Source organism: Typopeltis vanoorti, chromosome 13 (assembly GCF_054136105.1).
Source record: "Typopeltis vanoorti isolate ZY-2024b chromosome 13, IOZ_Tvanoo_1.0, whole genome shotgun sequence".
Lineage (NCBI taxonomy): Eukaryota > Metazoa > Arthropoda > Arachnida > Uropygi > Thelyphonidae > Typopeltis > Typopeltis vanoorti.
Genome location: NC_143561.1, coordinates 75,624,836 through 75,641,950, shown reverse-complemented (window position 1 = coordinate 75,641,950; position 17,115 = coordinate 75,624,836). Strand labels below are relative to the sequence as shown.

The 17,115-nt window shown below is 38.3% G+C and overlaps 1 protein-coding gene across 1 annotated transcript in view; it reads right to left on the bottom strand.

The window, feature by feature from the left end:
• Window positions 1–17,115, bottom strand: part of LOC150100291 (intermembrane lipid transfer protein VPS13A-like) — a 254,905-nt gene that overhangs the window by 26,006 nt on the left and 211,784 nt on the right. Inside the window, exon 15 of the mRNA XM_090402628.1 lies at window positions 14,332–14,414. Coding sequence (XP_090258754.1) covers window positions 14,332–14,414 — 83 coding nt within the window. The remainder of the gene's footprint in view (window positions 1–14,331; window positions 14,415–17,115) is intronic.

The window sequence follows — 17,115 nt, the reverse complement described above, 5'->3', positions numbered from 1 at the left end:
CGATCACCGAGTTTCATATCCAGCTTTAAAATAATGAGGGATTTATTGTTCCCTTAACTTAATTTTCGGCGCCAGAAAAATAGCCTCTTGGCTCTTTATCATATGTCTATTATTGTGTTTATATATACTAAGGATCAATGTAATAAATTTAGTTTAATCCTTTATCCAAGTGTAAGCAAACAAAGTTTGCCCCTAAAGTATCCTCAAGACTGAGGCAACTCGTGGTAAAGGTGGACCAAGTTCTCATCACTACTTGTCATAGTATCTCCCATAATGCAAAGCACATCTCCTTGCAGACATGTACAATGCTACGCATTAAGGGAAGGGCCACTACCCAGATGGGTTTTGACCTTTACTGAATGTTCAAATACAGGTCAAACTCCAAAAACACAGCATTGTTCCCTTCAGCAACAGGCTCACCGTGCCACTGAGAAGAACTTTCAGAGTTGGCTCTACCCTGTGGCAGGCTCACCCCACCACCGAGCAGAGCAGCTAATTTACTCATATGTCATCTGAGGGGTAACAGCAACAGCCATGCTCAGTTAACTTCATGGGCTACAGCATTGCCATTAATTACCCCCCACACACACACACACACCACCACCACACACCCAAGACCTGGGTGACAGCAACAGCTGAACCGCAGTTAAAACTTCATGAACTACAGCATTGCTATTCATCACCCAAGCTTCCAACCAGTTTCGACCTTTATTGAGGTCTCATTAGTGGGAGCCAGACCCAGAGGTGGTGATACTAGGTGGAAGTAATGGAGAAGTCATATTTACCTATACGAGTTGATAAAAGGTGTCTCACCTTATTATTAAATTATTCTGGATTAGAGAAAGATGTTGGAAGTTTTTTTCCATTTGGTTAGACTATAATAAATTTAGTTAAATCCTTTATCCAAACATAAGCAAGCAAAGTTTGCGCCTGAAGAATCTTCAGGACTGAGGCAACTCGTGGTAAAGGTGGACCAAACTCTCATTACTCCTTGTATTAGTATTTCCCATAATGCAAAGCACATCTCCTTACGGACATGTATAATGCTATACTGTACATTAAGGGAAGAGCCACTACCTAGATCGGCTTCAACACCAAGGTGGAAGCAATGGAGAAGTCATACTTACCTATACGAGTTGCCAAAGGGTGTCTCACCTCCTTGAAACTGTCCCACCATACACAACTTGCTGATACCTATCAGACAGTCAATCCTAAATACAGTTGACCAATCTGACATCAAGACCCATGTGCTACAACTTAAATATCAGCTTATGATGTGGCATCCTGTCAAATGCCTTCGCTAAGTCCAAGAAAATGGAAGTATATGACTTTCCCTCATCTATTGCTCTTGTAACTTTATTATAAAAGGCTAGCATATTGCTAAAACAAGAGTGCCCCTTTGCAAATCCATGTTGACTCTCAAAGATAACATTACCCTCATCTGCCCAATGCTGTATACGGTCCCTCACTAATTTCTCCAGGATCTTAACTACTGATGACACACAAACTGGCCTATAATTAGACACTTCCAGTCTGCTACTGCCCTTATGCAATGGCACTATCTTACCTTCCTTCCATTCCCCTGGGCACCTTTGCCAAAGCCAGACTTTCATTGAAAAGCAAGGTCAAAGGCTCTGTCAGTTCTTTAGCACATTCTCTCAAAACTCGTGGTGAAATACCATCCAGTTCCACAGCTTTACGGACATCCAGAGTACTCAGCATTTGGAACACACTCTCCTCCTGCACCTCTAAACCTCAAACCTGTCCTATCCCTCTAGTATTAAAATTTACTCCTCCAGGATGAAATACTCCAATAAAGTGTTCATTGAACAATTCCACTATGTCCTCTGCATCAGTCCCTCTATTCCCATTTTTATCCCACAATGTCATTCTTCCACAGTCATTTCTCCTCCTACTGGCTGCACATACAAAAAATTCCCTTGGATTTTCTTTGGATCTTAGGGCTAATCTCCTCCCATATTCCCGTTTCTTCTTCCTTACCATACTAGTCACTCTACTGGCCTGTCTTATACTCTTCATGCATCTTCTCTTCTCCTGTCTCCTTATATCTCTTCCACAGCCTCTTTTTCAAATGCAATTCCAGTTTAATATTGTTTGTCATCCACTTTACTCCAAATTGTGTCCTCTTTGTACACTCGTAGTATACAACTTACTATTGCTGCTAACAAATATTCCTTCATAATTTCCCAAGCACTAATGATGTCCCGTCCTTCCAATTTCTCACTCCATGAAACTTCCCCAAGTTGGTATCTAAGACTATTATAATCACCTGGCTTATAATTACACATACATTCCTATCTCTTTGATACTCCTGCATGTCTATTCATCTTCCAAGTGAAAACCATATGGTCACTTTCTCCAACTGGTGGGAGAGATATCTCAGTTATTATCAACTCTTCTGATGCTATGAACAAATCCAAAACTCTTGAACCTCTTGTTCCCTCTGTTACATGTTGCCTAAGACATTTGTCCCTCAAGAATTCTAGAAATTCCATTCCCTTATTGCTACATGCATCTTCCTCTCCCCAATTTCTACTGCTATAGTTAAAATCTTCCATAACAATCATTCTTCTTGCACTTGCCACACTCAACTGTCTAAACATCTCGTGGTCCCCATCCTCTGTGCTCATTGGACTGTAGCGACCCCCCCCCACTAAATATCCTGTCTTTCCCACCTCTAACTCACACCATATGCTTTCAAAATCATTAGTGTCACTGCCTTCCGAAGTCTCCACTCTTAAAGGACATAAGTCATCACCTATCATAAGCAGTACTCCATCACCACGCTTTCCCTTCCTATCCTGCCAAAATATGCTGTTCCCAGCTACTTCTATTCCTGTTATTATATCCTCTTCTGTCAACCACGTCTCAGTGATCCCAATAATCTTTTGGATAAGCTGATGCTATCAACGCCACCAATTCCTCTTCTTTATTCCAAATACTCCTGGCATTAGTATATAGCATATAAATGCCGTTGTTTCTATACCTAGCATTATCCCATCTACACTCCACTAAGCTGAGCTTTACCTGATGTCATCCCCTTCTCCCAAGTACCCATTCCCACAAGAGGCCACCCTTGCTATCATCCACCCTGGGACACATGGACTCGTTCAGAACAGCAATCTCTCTCTCCAGATGCCTACGTCTTTCCTCATTGAAATGTAAGTGGTCTCTCGCATACAATTCCTCTCTGTCCTCAAATGCCCTCCGAACATCCACATATTCTGATCCTCTCTTCTGACACATTCTAGCTATTATGTTATTCAATATTACTGCTCTTTCTGCTCAGCTTGTCACTATCATACCTAGGCAACATACACACTTTTCCCCTCTGTGTCTTCTTTCGTACCCCCTCAAGCAAAAATCTCATATCTCTCGCTGCCCTATTTACACCAAAACTCAAGTCATTTGTTCCCACCATTACAATCATCTCATCCACCCTTTCACCTCTCTTAACTGCTATAGCCACACTTTCTATCGTTCCTCCAGGCAAACACTCCTCACACATCCTATCTTGAACACCATGGATCATCGAGTCCCCATACATTACACCTCTTACCACTCTATTCCTCGATTGTTCACATGCATCCTATCATTCTCTCTCTCTCTCTCTCTCTCTGGTAACACTTTCTCTCTGTGGTCGTCTACTTACCTGTCTTCCTAACATCACTCTATCCCTGGTTCCAGTGCTCCCTTGTATTTTTTCATCCCTTCTCTCCTCTTCTATCATTCCCTCTCTTCCACTGTTCCTATTCTCTTCTCTTCTATCATTCCCATATATCTCTCTCTCATTCCCTCTCTTTCATTTATCCTATTCTCTCCTCTTCTATTATTCCCATATCTGTCTCTCATTAATGCTACGCATTAAGGGAAGAGCCACTACCCAGACCCTGAAGTCTGGGTAGTGGCTCTTCTTATTTAGACAATGGTGATACTAGGTGAAAGTCAGTCCTGAAGATACTTCAGGTGCAAACTTTGTTTGCTTACACTTGGATAAAAGATTAAACTAAATTTATTATAGTCTAACCAAGTGGGAAAAAACTTCCAACATCTTTCTCCAAATCCAGAGTAATTTAATAATACAGTGAGACACCTTTTGGCAACTTGTATACGTAAATATGACTTCTCTATTACTTCCACCTTAGTATCACCACCTCTGGGTCTGGCTCCTACTGACAAGACCTCAATAAAGGTCGAAACCAGTCTGGGTAGTGGCCCTTCCCTTAATGCGAAGCATTATACATGTCCACAAGGAGATGTGTTTTGCATTATGGGAGATACTAAGACAAGTAGTGATGAGAGCTTGGTCCACCTTTACCACAAGTGCCTTTGCAAACATAGTTTGCTCTTCAGGTGTAAACTTTGTTTGCTTATACTTTGATAAAGGATTAAACTAAATTTATTATAGTCTTACCAAGTGGGGGAAAAACTTCCAAGGATCAATGTAACTTTTCATGTGTGAGCCACACACTAAATAAAATATCGTCACTAGCCCTAAGAGATGACGTTATCAGTGCATTAAGGTGAGGACATAACTTTGTCATTACGCTTAAGACAAATTCAAAAAGTGAAAATAATGGTGTCCATTGAATGCGAAATCTATGACCTTCCTTCAGTTATAGCCAATAACATTCATTTGAATGTAGCCAACATCTTAATCCAATCCAAACCATCCACAAACAATATGCCAAAAAAAAAAAAAAAAAAAAGAAATCAATCCTTTAAAAGATCTATACAATAATAATAATATTGTAATAACTAAAGCAGACAAAAGTAATGCAACTGTGATTATGAGCTAAATTACTAGCTCTCCCCAAGGTAATAATTCTTCTGCTTTTGTTAAAAATTCTGTTCACCTAAAAAAAGTACATTAAAAGACCATAAAGTTTTTACCAATGCACCATTAACTGAAACCCTGGATATGCTAAATTCACATTTCCTCAGATATTTATATTATTCAAATTTGCAGTACATGCTGGTTATTTTTTATGGACAGGGAAGATATGCAAACAACTAGATGGGACGGCTATGAGCTCCTCTCTTTTCTTCCCCTTTTGCAAATTTCTATATAGAATACATTAAACATTTAAATAACTAACAACCTAAAATAATTCATTTCACATGGAACAGGAAGCTAATAACTGCCTATCCTTCTTAGATACACTAGTCACGCACCTTCCTGATGGTTCATTATCTTTTTCTGTTTATAGAAAACTTACACAAAGAGAGATATTTGCACAAGCAATCACACCACCATCTAGCTCAACAACATGGTATCCTAAACACACTAATTCACAGAAGTATCTGTTACAATGGCACTGCTCTTACCGCTAAACTAACTTACTTGCATCACACATTTTTAGACAATGACTGCAATCTCTCAAAGAATAGATAAAATACTAAATGCTCCCTGGAAATCCCCTTCATTACCTATTATGCAAAACTATGGCAAAATTGTTACCATCTCATACATTCAGGGCACATCTGAAAAGATATCTACAGTGATTAATAAATATCAGTACAGCACCACATTTAAACCATACATTACATTAACAACTCTCATCTGTTCATCTAAGGACAAATGCTTCCCTTTTTTCACATCCAGGGTTGCATGAAGTGCCCTGTACTTTTGACCTAGCTTACTATGAACAGACAGGAAGAACTGTTGATTTTCGCCTTGGAGAACACAAAAAATACATGGCAGGTCGGGACTAACAGACAATGGCATGGATACTCCTTCACAGGATCAAATGGAAGAAAACAAAAGTACTACACAAAAGTCATTATAAATCAGAGAGATTATTTTTGGAAGCAGCAATTTTTAAAACATTCTCCAAACCTCAACAAGTATGACTGTATCAATTTATCAAAAATCTGGGACTGTCATTTTTAAGAGCTAATTATTATTACATGACACCTCCAGGGAGTCCAAAGACTCATCGAGGGTGGGGGGGAGAGGTACCTACTCTACACCTCTGTCTCCGACTAAATCTCCAATATACCGCAACTATCCTCATCATCTACACAACACCATCTACTGTCCGTCACCACCACTAGTATTTTCATAGACAATCACAAATATCCATGCCACGGCAAGATTCAAACCCGCAGCCTTTTCACTGGAGAGCGGTACCAGGCCGGCTTATTAATACTTGTTTTTTTTCTCTCTCTTTATTCAACAACAGCACAAATTAGGACTTTAGTTCTTTGTATTGTCTGTTGCAACATTTTTAAACTGACCCTACTGTTAACCAAATTGCTGTTCGTGTACTGTGAGAAATGGTTTTTGTGCTCTGAAGAGGCAGGATATGATATCAGATAAATATCAGAAAGTAAGTTAAATAAATATTAATTATTTTCTTATGATTCTGTCAATAATTAATACTGTCAAATAAATTGACATGACAACACATAAGTCTTTCTACTTGTAAATGAAGTCAAACTTATATCACATGGAAAGATTCTTTTGCATGTATTTTGCATATAGCACGTGGAGGTGAATTTGAGCTGTGCTGAAGAAAGTGAGTTTTTAATCGGTGAATAGTCCGTTTTTTTTATGTTTTTGAGTGCTAAATTGTTTCCCCTGGAATACGAATGTACTATAGTGGTTGTTTTTTGAAGTTAGTGCTGTCGCGATATTGTGTATTTTGTTTACCAAAAGATGGGGCGGATGCATAACGGTGGAAGAAAGACGAAGCTAAGTTTTCATTACTGTATTTAGTTTTATTTCATTTTATTTAGTGTACTTAATGTTTTGTTTTGTTTATACTTGTAATTGTTTATACTTTTCTTATTTATTTATACTCCCTAATACTTATTTAGCATATATTTTTGAAACTAATTTGAATACCTCGGCAGTGACGAATGATGGCAGATTCAGCTGTAGTTGCAAATGGCGTGTCGCCAAGTCCTCCACTATTTAGGCACTCTATTGTAAGCAATATAATAAGGGAATTTGTGGCATGCAGTATTTGCATCATGTATGTGTCTCGGGAATTGGATATCTGGCTTGTGACAGAGGATGGGGTGTGTGTGTTTAAAGTGCAGGCAGTGGGAGGAAATAAATGCAGCAGATATCTCAATAACCAACCTTGTTGCTCCAGGAATGGGAAATGAATACAGGAAGATGAGTAGTGTGATAAGAGAGAATGAAGGGAAAAATGTGAATGAGAAAATAATAATTGATAGTGTACAAGGCGTGAGTGACTGTGAAAATTTAGGTGGTTTTGTTTGGGAGAGTGAATTTCGATTTAGAGTGACTGACCTGCAGAGGGAGATAGAGGAGCTGAAAGAGGAGGTGGAATGTCTTGGGAGAAGTATGATAAGTATGAAAGATGAGATTAGATTAGAATAGCAGGTTCAAGAAGAATGGAAGAGATAAATGCAAGGCAAATCTGAGTAGGGGAGAGAGAGAGCTTTGGGAATAATAGGAGAGGAGAGAAATTTGTGAATGATGAAAGAGTAGAGAATGGAATTGGAAATGGAAATGGAGAGAATGGAAACAGGAGAGAGAGGTGTGGAAGTGCTAGAAGAGGAGAGAATGGAAACAGTAGGAGAGACACGGAATGAGAGAGAGGTACGGCAGTGCTAGAAGAGGAGAGAATGGAATGAGAGAGAGATATGGGAGTGCTAGAAGAGGAGAAAATGGAAACAGTAGGAGAGAGGGAATGAGAGAGAGGTATGAGAATGCTAGAAGAGGAGAGTATGGAAACAGTAGGAGAGACAGAATGAGTGAGAGGTATGGGAATGCTAGAAGAGGAGAGAATGGAAACAGCAGGAGACAGGAATGAGAGAGAGGCATGGGAGTGTTACAGGAGGAGAGAATGGAAACAGTAGGAGAGAAGGAATGAGAGAAAGGTATGGCAGTGCTAGAAGAGGAGAGAATGGAATGAGAGAGAGAGAGAGAGAGATACGGGAGTGCTAGAAGAAAAGAAAATGGAAACAGGAGGAGAGAGGGAATGAGAGAGAGGTATGGGAATGCTAGAAGAGAAGAGAATGGAAACAGTAGGAGAGACGGAATGAGAGAGAGGTGTGGCAGTGCTAGAAGAGGAGAGAATGGAAGGAGAGAGGGATATGGGGAGTGCTAGAAGAGGAGAGAATGGAATGAGAGAGAGATATGGGGAGTGCTAGAAGAGGAGGATAAAATGGAAACAGTAGGAGAGAGGGAATGAGAGAGAGGTATGGGAATGAAAGAAGAGGAGAAAATGGAAACAAGAGGGGAGAGGGAATGGTAAGAGGTATAATGTATGGGGACTCAATGATCCGTGGTGTTCAAGATAGGATGCGTGAGGAGTGTTTGGCAGGAGGAACGATAGAAAGGGTGGCTTTGGCAGTTAAGAGAGGTAAAAGGGTGGATGAGATGATTGTGATGGTGGTAACAAATGACTTGAGTTGTGGTGTAAATAGGGCAGCGAGAGAGATATGAGATTTTTGCTTGAGGTGGTACGAAAGAAGACACAGAGAAGAAAGATAGTGTGTTGCCTAGGCATGATAATGACGAAATGAGCAGAAGAGAGGTAATTTTGATGGCATAATAGCTAGAATGTGTGACAAGAGAGGACTGGAATATGTGGATGCATGGAGTGTGCATTTGAGAACAGAGAGGAATTGTATGCAAGAGACCACTTACATTTGAATGAGGAAGGACGTAGACATCTGGAGAGATTGCTGTTCTGAAAAAGTCAGTTTGTCCCAGGGAGGATGGTAGCAGGGGGTACTTGGGAGAAGGAGGACAACATCAGATAACACTGAGCCCAGTGGAGTCTAGAGGGGGATAATGCTGGGTATAGAAACAACGGCATTTATATGCTATATACTAATGCCAGGAGTATCTGGAATAAGGGAGAGGAATTTGGTGGCACAGATAGCATCAGCCTGGCCAAAAATTATTGGGATCACTGAGACGTGGTTGACAGAAGAGGATATAATAACAGGAATAGAAGTAGCTGGGTATAGCATTTTTCAGCAGGATAGGAAGGGAAAGCGTGGTGGAGTACTGCTTATGATAAGTGACGACCTATGTCCTCTAAGAGTGGAGACTTCGGAAGGCAGTGACACTAATGATTTTGAAAGCATATGAGTCAGAGGTGGGTAAGACAGGATATTTAGTGGGGGTGTTGCTACAGACCCAGGAGTACAGAGGGTGGGGACCAGGAAATGTTTAGACAGTTGAGTTTGGCAAGTGCAAGAAGAAAGATTGTTATTGGAGATTTTAACTACAGTAGTATAAACCGGGGAGATGAAGATACATGTAGCAATAAGGGAATGGAATTTCTAGAATTCTTGAGGGACAAATGTCTTAGGCAACATGTAATAGAGAGAACAAGAGGTTCAAGAGTTTTGGATTTGTTCATAGCATCAAAAGAGTTGATAATAACTGAGATGACATCTCTCCCACCAGTTGGAGAGAGTGACCATATGGTTTTCACTTGGAAAATGAATAGACATGCAGAGGTATCAAAGAGACGGGAATGTATGTGGAATTATAAGGCAGGTGATTATAATAGTCTAAGACGTCAACTTGGGGAAGTTTCATGGAGGGAGGAATTGGAAGGCCGGGATATCATTAGTGTGTGGGAAATTATAAAGAATATTTGTTAACAGCAATGGTAAGTCGTATACCATGAGTGAACAAAGGACACAATTTGGAGTAAAGTGGATGACAAACAATATTAAACAGGAATTGCATTTGAAAAAAAAAGAGGCTGTGGAAGAGATATAAGGAGACAGGAGAAGAGAAGATGCATGAAGAGTATAAGACACAGGCCAGAAGAGGGACTAGTATGGTAAGGAAGAAGAAACTGGAATATGTGAGGAGATTAGCCCTAAGATCCAAAGAAAATCCTAGGGAATTTTTTTAGATATGTGGCCAGTAGAAAGAGAAATGATTGTGGAAGAATGACATTGTGGGATAAAATTAGGAATAGAGTGACTGATGCAGAGGACAGTGGAATTGTTCAATGAACACTTTATTGGAGTATTTCATCCTAGAGGAGCCAGTTTTAACCAGAGGGACAGGGCAGGTTCAAGGTTTAGAGGTACAGGAGGAGAGTGTGTTTCAAATACTGAGTACTCAGGATGTCAGTAAAGCTGTGGGACTGGATGGTATTTCACCATGAGTTTTGAGAGAATGCGCTAGGGAACTGCCTTTCACCTGGCTTTTCAATGAGAGTCTGGCTGCTGGAAAGGTGCCCATGGAATGGAAAGAAGGTAAGATAGTGCCATTGCATAAGGGCAGTAGCAGACTGGAAGTGTATAATTATAGACAAGCTTGTGTGTCATCAGTAGTTAGTAAGATCTTGGAGAAATTAGTGAGGGACCGTATACAGCATTGGCAAATGAGGGTAATGTTATTTGTGAGTATCAACATGGATTTGTGAAGGGGCACTCTTGTTTTAGCAATATGCTAGCCTTTTATGATAAAGTTACAAGAGCAATAAATGAGGGAAAGGCATATATTGCCATTTTCTTAGACTTAGCAAAGGCATTTGACAGGGTGTCACATGATAAGCTGATATTTAAGTTGCAGCACATGGGTCTGGATGTCAGATTGGTCAACTGGATTCAGGATTGTCTGTTAGATAGGTATCAGAGAGTTGGGTATGGTGTGGCAGTTTCAAGGAAGCAGAGGGTTACAAGTGGGGTCCCACAGAGCTCAGTACTGGGACCTATATTGTTTAACCTTTATATCAATGACATTGTCAGTGGATTGCAAGGGGGATATTCAGTTGTTTGCAGATGATGCGAAGCTGGGAAGGATTATTAGTAATAGTGCAGATGCTGCAGCCCTGCAAGAGGATTTGAATAAGCTAGATAGATGGGCAAATGAAAGGGGTGGTGTCGGTTTAATGCAGCAAAATGTAAGGTCTTGAGGTTTGGGAAACATCGATGGGACACTGCATACTCTATGGGAAGAGTTATACTGGAGGAAGTTGGGGAGACGAGAGAGATCTGGGGTTGATGATTGATAGAAACCTGAAATTTAGGGGACGTATTGCAAAGGTGGTGAAGGTAACACAGAGGATTGCTGTAATAATGAGGAGAACACTGACCTGCAGAGATAAAACAGTTATCATTCCATTGTATAAGACCCTGATCAGACCACACTTGGACTATTGTTCTCAGATTTGGTCCCCAGGATTTGAAGGGGATAAATTAACTGTGGAAAGGGTACAAAGGCAGATAACAGATGGTTTCAGGACTGTACAATGATAGTTATGAGGATAGGCTGAGGGAATGTGGACTGCAGAGTTTGGTGGATAGAAGAAGGAGAGGTGATATGATTGAGACTTTTAATCTGTTGAGAGGTGGTTACAGGGTTGACACTGGGGAGTTCTTTTGCTTGGTTGAACAGCGGGAAGGAGTGATGACAAGAGGCCATCCCTGGAAGTTACAAAAGGAAACTGTGAGCAAGAGGGTAAGGAATGGTTTCCTTGCATGGAAGGTGGTTGAACCATGGAATGCATTGCATGATAGAGTGAGAGCAAGAAAGGTCAATGTGTTCAAGGAGTGTTATGAGAGACTTTATGTTTCTTAGGGGGGGGGACCTCCCCTCAATGACTTGATGGACTTTGTGTTTCTTAGGAAGGACTTCCCATGATGAGTATTTTGACTCCATGGAGGCCTGAATAATAATAAAAATAAATAAATAATTCCAATTTTATTAAATTCTACTAGAGCCAGAATATACTTATTGCAATACATAACAATATGTTTTGTCCCTTTTTTACTTCTGCAAATGATCTTAATTGCAAGGATTGGGATGGCTTGACAAATTTCAATAAAATCTGTCCAGGTGAAATCTAAATAAATGATATGTATGCATTTCACAAAATACACTGAAAAAGGATATAGATACACTTCATTTTTATGTGAAAATTCATATTAGTTACTCTGATTATTTCTGAGGAGAGGAGTAATCATCTCTATCTAGGATCCCAAACTCTTATATTCATTTTTTCAGGTAAGAATGATTTGTCTTTTATTAGACATGTATAATAAACTGAATGTGCAAAATTTTGTTAAAATTTGTTTAGTACTTATGTAGACATTAAAAGTTAAATAGCTCAACAAACAGTTGAGTTTTCATGTCTACATAAGTACTAAACAAATTTCAACAAAATTTTGCACATTCAGTTTATTATACATGTCTAATAAAAGATCTTTACTACACATACCAGCTAATGAATTAGAAACGTATATTTAATACTATATTGGACATCCTTCAGCCTGAATTACAGCACATATGTGGTTAGGCATAGATTTTCCAAAAGGTGTTGGCTTGCAACTATTCTACACCAGATGATCCTTTAACTGGCTCAGATTTGCTGGAAGAGGACTTTGTTCCTGGATCTAACATATCCCACACATTCTCAATGGGATTCAGTTTCAGGCTTTTTGGTGGTCAGGGAAGAGGGTAGAAGTCACTATCATGCTTGCTAAACCATGGCTGAACAATTCTTGTGTGACAGACAGCAGTATTGTAGTCCATAACATAACCATCACTTGATGAATAAACAGTCAACATTGCAGGATGGACTTGATCAGAAACAATACCAGGGGATCTGTTCCATACCAACAGAACATGCCACACACGATGACACCACCTCCAGAACGTTGAGTTGTGTTTACAAGGTAATCTGGTTTGTTGCTTTTTGAGGGTCCGACCAACTCTCTGCCTAATGTTGGTACAGAACGAGGTTACTGTGACTTGTCGGACCATATAACTGTTTTACAGACTTCCAGTTCTTCACAGAAATCAGTGGTTTCTGTATAGGCATGCAACTTCCAATGCTGATCCTCTTCAATTCCATGTGCACAGAGTGGTGAGATATAGGCTGGGAACAGCCATCGTTAAATGCTTCAATCAACTGCTGAATACAGGAGGTTCTGTTTATCGATATAAGCCTTCTGAGATTGTGGCGATCTCATTCCTGATACACTTGTAGGACCACTGTTATGCTTCTTACACCAGCAAAGTGGCAAAACTTTCATTAGTGCACTGTTGAAAAGATTTTTTTTCAACACTAAATAATTTCATTTCGATGGTTTTTAAGCTTAAAACATGCAGAGTGCTTTTGAAACTTTACAAGTTAAAAAGCACAAATGATCTGCTGCTTGCTGAAATGAAATAAATGGACTGTTTCTCTAATTCAACAAAAATGTTATCAATTTGTTTATGGCAAAAAAGAGTTAAGAATTTGAAGACTGTGTGGAATAAGGTGCAAAAATATCATATCTGAACCAAACTAAGAATTATACAGAACCTAGATCTTTTTTTATCAAACAACTTCCATGGCTAATGATAGAAGGGGAAGGGGGCATTCCTATATGTTTTGCCATGGAAATTATTCAGAATGAAATAAAGAAATTTGTTCTAATAGCACAATTGGTTTGGGTAGATGTTAGTGAAAAGAGAATATGTTAAAACTTTCTGTAACAAGAACATCTTTCAAAGTTTCAGTTATTATATAATTTTATTACAAATGAAGTAAAATTAATACATCCATAAAATTTATTAACCACACTATACTACTAATGCCATCTCTGATAAACAACTTCCCATGAAGTTCTCGTTGACAAATTTACAAACATCAGCCAGTCCATGCAACAACTTGCTATAAAAATAGCAATTTCATATATTTTGAACTTCTTTTCAAAATATATTTATATTTTGAAAAGAAGTATTCAAAATAAGTGTCGTTGTAGCAAATTAAGAACAAAATTTTCTGCTTATGCTGCCAATAACAGAGTTTATGCATCATCATCATCATCAGGATAATGATTAAAAAAAGGACAAGTGATTTGTTCAATATTCAAGTTTTTATATTATTATTATTTTACGGCATCTCGTGGAATCTGGAGACCCATCATGGGAGACCAATTAAACCATCAGGGAACTCGCAAACAATTCCATCAATGCATTCCACTAACTCACCACTCTCCACATAAAAAGTCTGGTCCACACACACACCCCTATTAATCACACTATTACACAACTTCCACAGATGGCCCCAAGTTCTCTATATCCCCCTATATCATATATATGATTATTTGTCATATATTGAAAAATTTCACTTTCACAAAATTTCAGGAAAAATTTTATAAAACCCCTTTAATATCTTAAAAGTTTCTATCAAGTCCACTCTCCTTTGCCTGTCAACCAAACTTTGTAACCCACAAACCTTCAACCTATCCTCACAGGGAGTAATCCACAGACCTGTCGCCATCTTGGTCACTCGTCTCTGAATATATAACAAAATATATAACAAAATAATTTTACATTATCCTACATAATATGTAAATACTTACACTAAGATAATTCACTGTAAATAAGTTTTCCATTATATCTACTGTAGGTGTACATAAAAGATAAAGAGGACTTCCATCTAAACCTATAAAGAAATTTATAATCATTAGAATATAGTACTGAAGATTTATATTCAGATACATACCTAAAATATGGTTTTCTGAAGTATACAATTTTAATTAGCATATCTGAAAATATGTTTCCATTTCCCCTTACAGTAAATTATAAAGGGAAGTTTGCATATTTTTATAAAAATAAATATGAAACACTTGAAAGTGTGATTTATATATATATATATATACACACAATACAATTTGAATACTATGGCTACTAAGGAGTAGCCATAGTATTCAAAAAAAAAATACGAGGCTAATCTTGAATGTCAGTCAGTCTCAAGTAGAGTAATGTGGGCAAATATGAGAATGGGGAACTGGACAATGAGACTTATTTGTGCCTATGGTCACACAGAAGGTTTTACTACGGTAGAAGTGGAGAAATTTTTTTGAGGCTTTAGAAAAAGCAACTAACACAATGAAAAAGGAAAAGTGGGTCCTTGGAGATCTAAATAGCAGAGTAGGAAATGATTGTGAGACATACAAAAATATTTTGGGAAAATTTGGAGAAAAGAGCAAAGCTAATAATAATGGCAAATATTTGTTGGTTTTCTCCTCACTACATGGACTGGTTATTACTAACACCATGTTCCAACATAAAAATGTGCACAAATTCAGATGGAGAGAAGAGCCAAGGAATAAGAAAAGTCTCATTGACTATGTTATTGTTGATAGTGATGTTTTCTCCCTGGTGCAGGACACCAGAGTGTACAGAGGATTTGAAATTGGAAGTGATCACTATTTAGTCTAGAGCAGGATAAAATTGAATTTCATATTGAAAAGAAGAACATGTAAGAAAATTTTAAAGCGAATAAAAGTTGAGCAGCTCTCAGATGTGAACTGTAGACTAAAATACACAAAGTTTATTGAAAAAAAAAAAAAAATGAAAGAGTTTAAGAACAGGAATCAAACCTTGGAGATTCAGTGGCAAGCCTTGAAGAAAGCCCTGATTGATTCAGCTAGAGAGGCATGTGGTGAAGTTGTCTGCAAGGACAGAAAAATTAGAACTCCATGGTGGACACAGGAAGTTAAAGAGGCAGGAAAGAAGAAAGCATATCAAGGAAAACAAGAAAGTGAAGGAAAACAAGAAAGCATATCAAAGGTTCCTGGCAAATAAGTCAGCTTGTGCTCTTAGAGAATACAGAGACAAATGCAAGAATGCTAAACACTGCGTAAAACTAGCTAAACAAAAGTCATAGGAGGACTTTGGCAAGAATATAGAAAATAAATATCAAGAAGGTGGCAAAATATTCTGGAGGTTGTTGAAGAAGCTTAGGAATGGAGGAAAGGGTGCTGTAAAAGGAGTTAGAAATGATAAAGGTGACATGAAAATGGGAGAAAAAGATATCCTTGAACTATGGAGTAATTACTTTGAAAAACTGCTAAATGAAACAAGCAGTGATGACAGCACAGTGGCAAAAAAGGCATGCAGTCAGCAATACATATCCATACTTGAAAGTAGAAAAAGCCATCAGAGGCTTGAAATGTGGAAAGGCAGCAAGAGTAGATGATATTCGACCAGAAATGATGAAGAATGATGGTATAAAAGTCTTACAGTGGCTGCACTGCATAGTTCAGAAAGCCTGGACAGAGGGACAAATTCGCAATGATTGGAGTAGAGCTCTCATAGTACCCATATATAAAAAGGGAAATAAAACTGAATGCGTGAATTACAGAGGTATTTCCCTACTGAGTGTTCCTGGCAAGATCTATGCAAGTATACTTGAAAAACAGTTGAGAAGAATTGTGGAAGAAAAGCTGGGTGAAGAACAAGCTGGATTCAGGCCAAATAGAGGTTGTCAGGATCAGATCTTCACTTTAAGACAAATAGTCGAGAAAGCATGGGAATATAACAAAGATCTGTATTTAAGTTTTGTTGATTTGGAAAAGGCATATGACAAGGTGCCAAGAGAGAAGTTATATGGTGTCAATGGGGCATTATATCAAGCAATACTTAGTCTGTATTTGAGTTGTAAGTCGGCAGTTAGGATTGAAGGAAGTACAGGAAAATGGTTAATGTTAAATCTGGTGTGAGACAAGGATGTACATTATCTCCTCTGTTATTCATTATCTATATGGATCACATTATGAAGGAAAGTGGTATTAAACATGATATCAAAATTGGAGATGTTAATGTCAGCTCTTTGCTTTATGCGGATGAATTGTTATACTTCTAAACAAATCCCCTACAAGTCTGCAAGATTCTCTGACTAAATTGAATAATTGTTGTAATAGATATGGCATGAAGGTCAGCAATAAAAAGACAAAGACAATGAAAATAGGTAGAATCATTGAAAATGTCAACTGTGTTGTAAATGGAGAACCTGTGGAACAAGTAAAACATTTCAGATACTTAGGCACGATTTTTAGTGAAGATGGTAAATTAAATATAGAAATAGACAACAGAATCAGCAAATCTGGTATGGTGGGAAGTCAATTGAATAAATTCATATGGAATAAGAATTTATTCAATTGAAGAAATTAGTCGGAACACTAAATTACCTGTATACAAGACAGTGTTCAAACCAGTTTTAACTTATGGATTTGAGAGCTAGGTCAGAAGTAAAATACTTGACCAAAGACTAGAGACTGCAGATATGAGTCCTGAGAAAGATTATAGGCATGAACAGATGGCATCAATGGCAATATCATATTTAAAATGAGGATATTAGG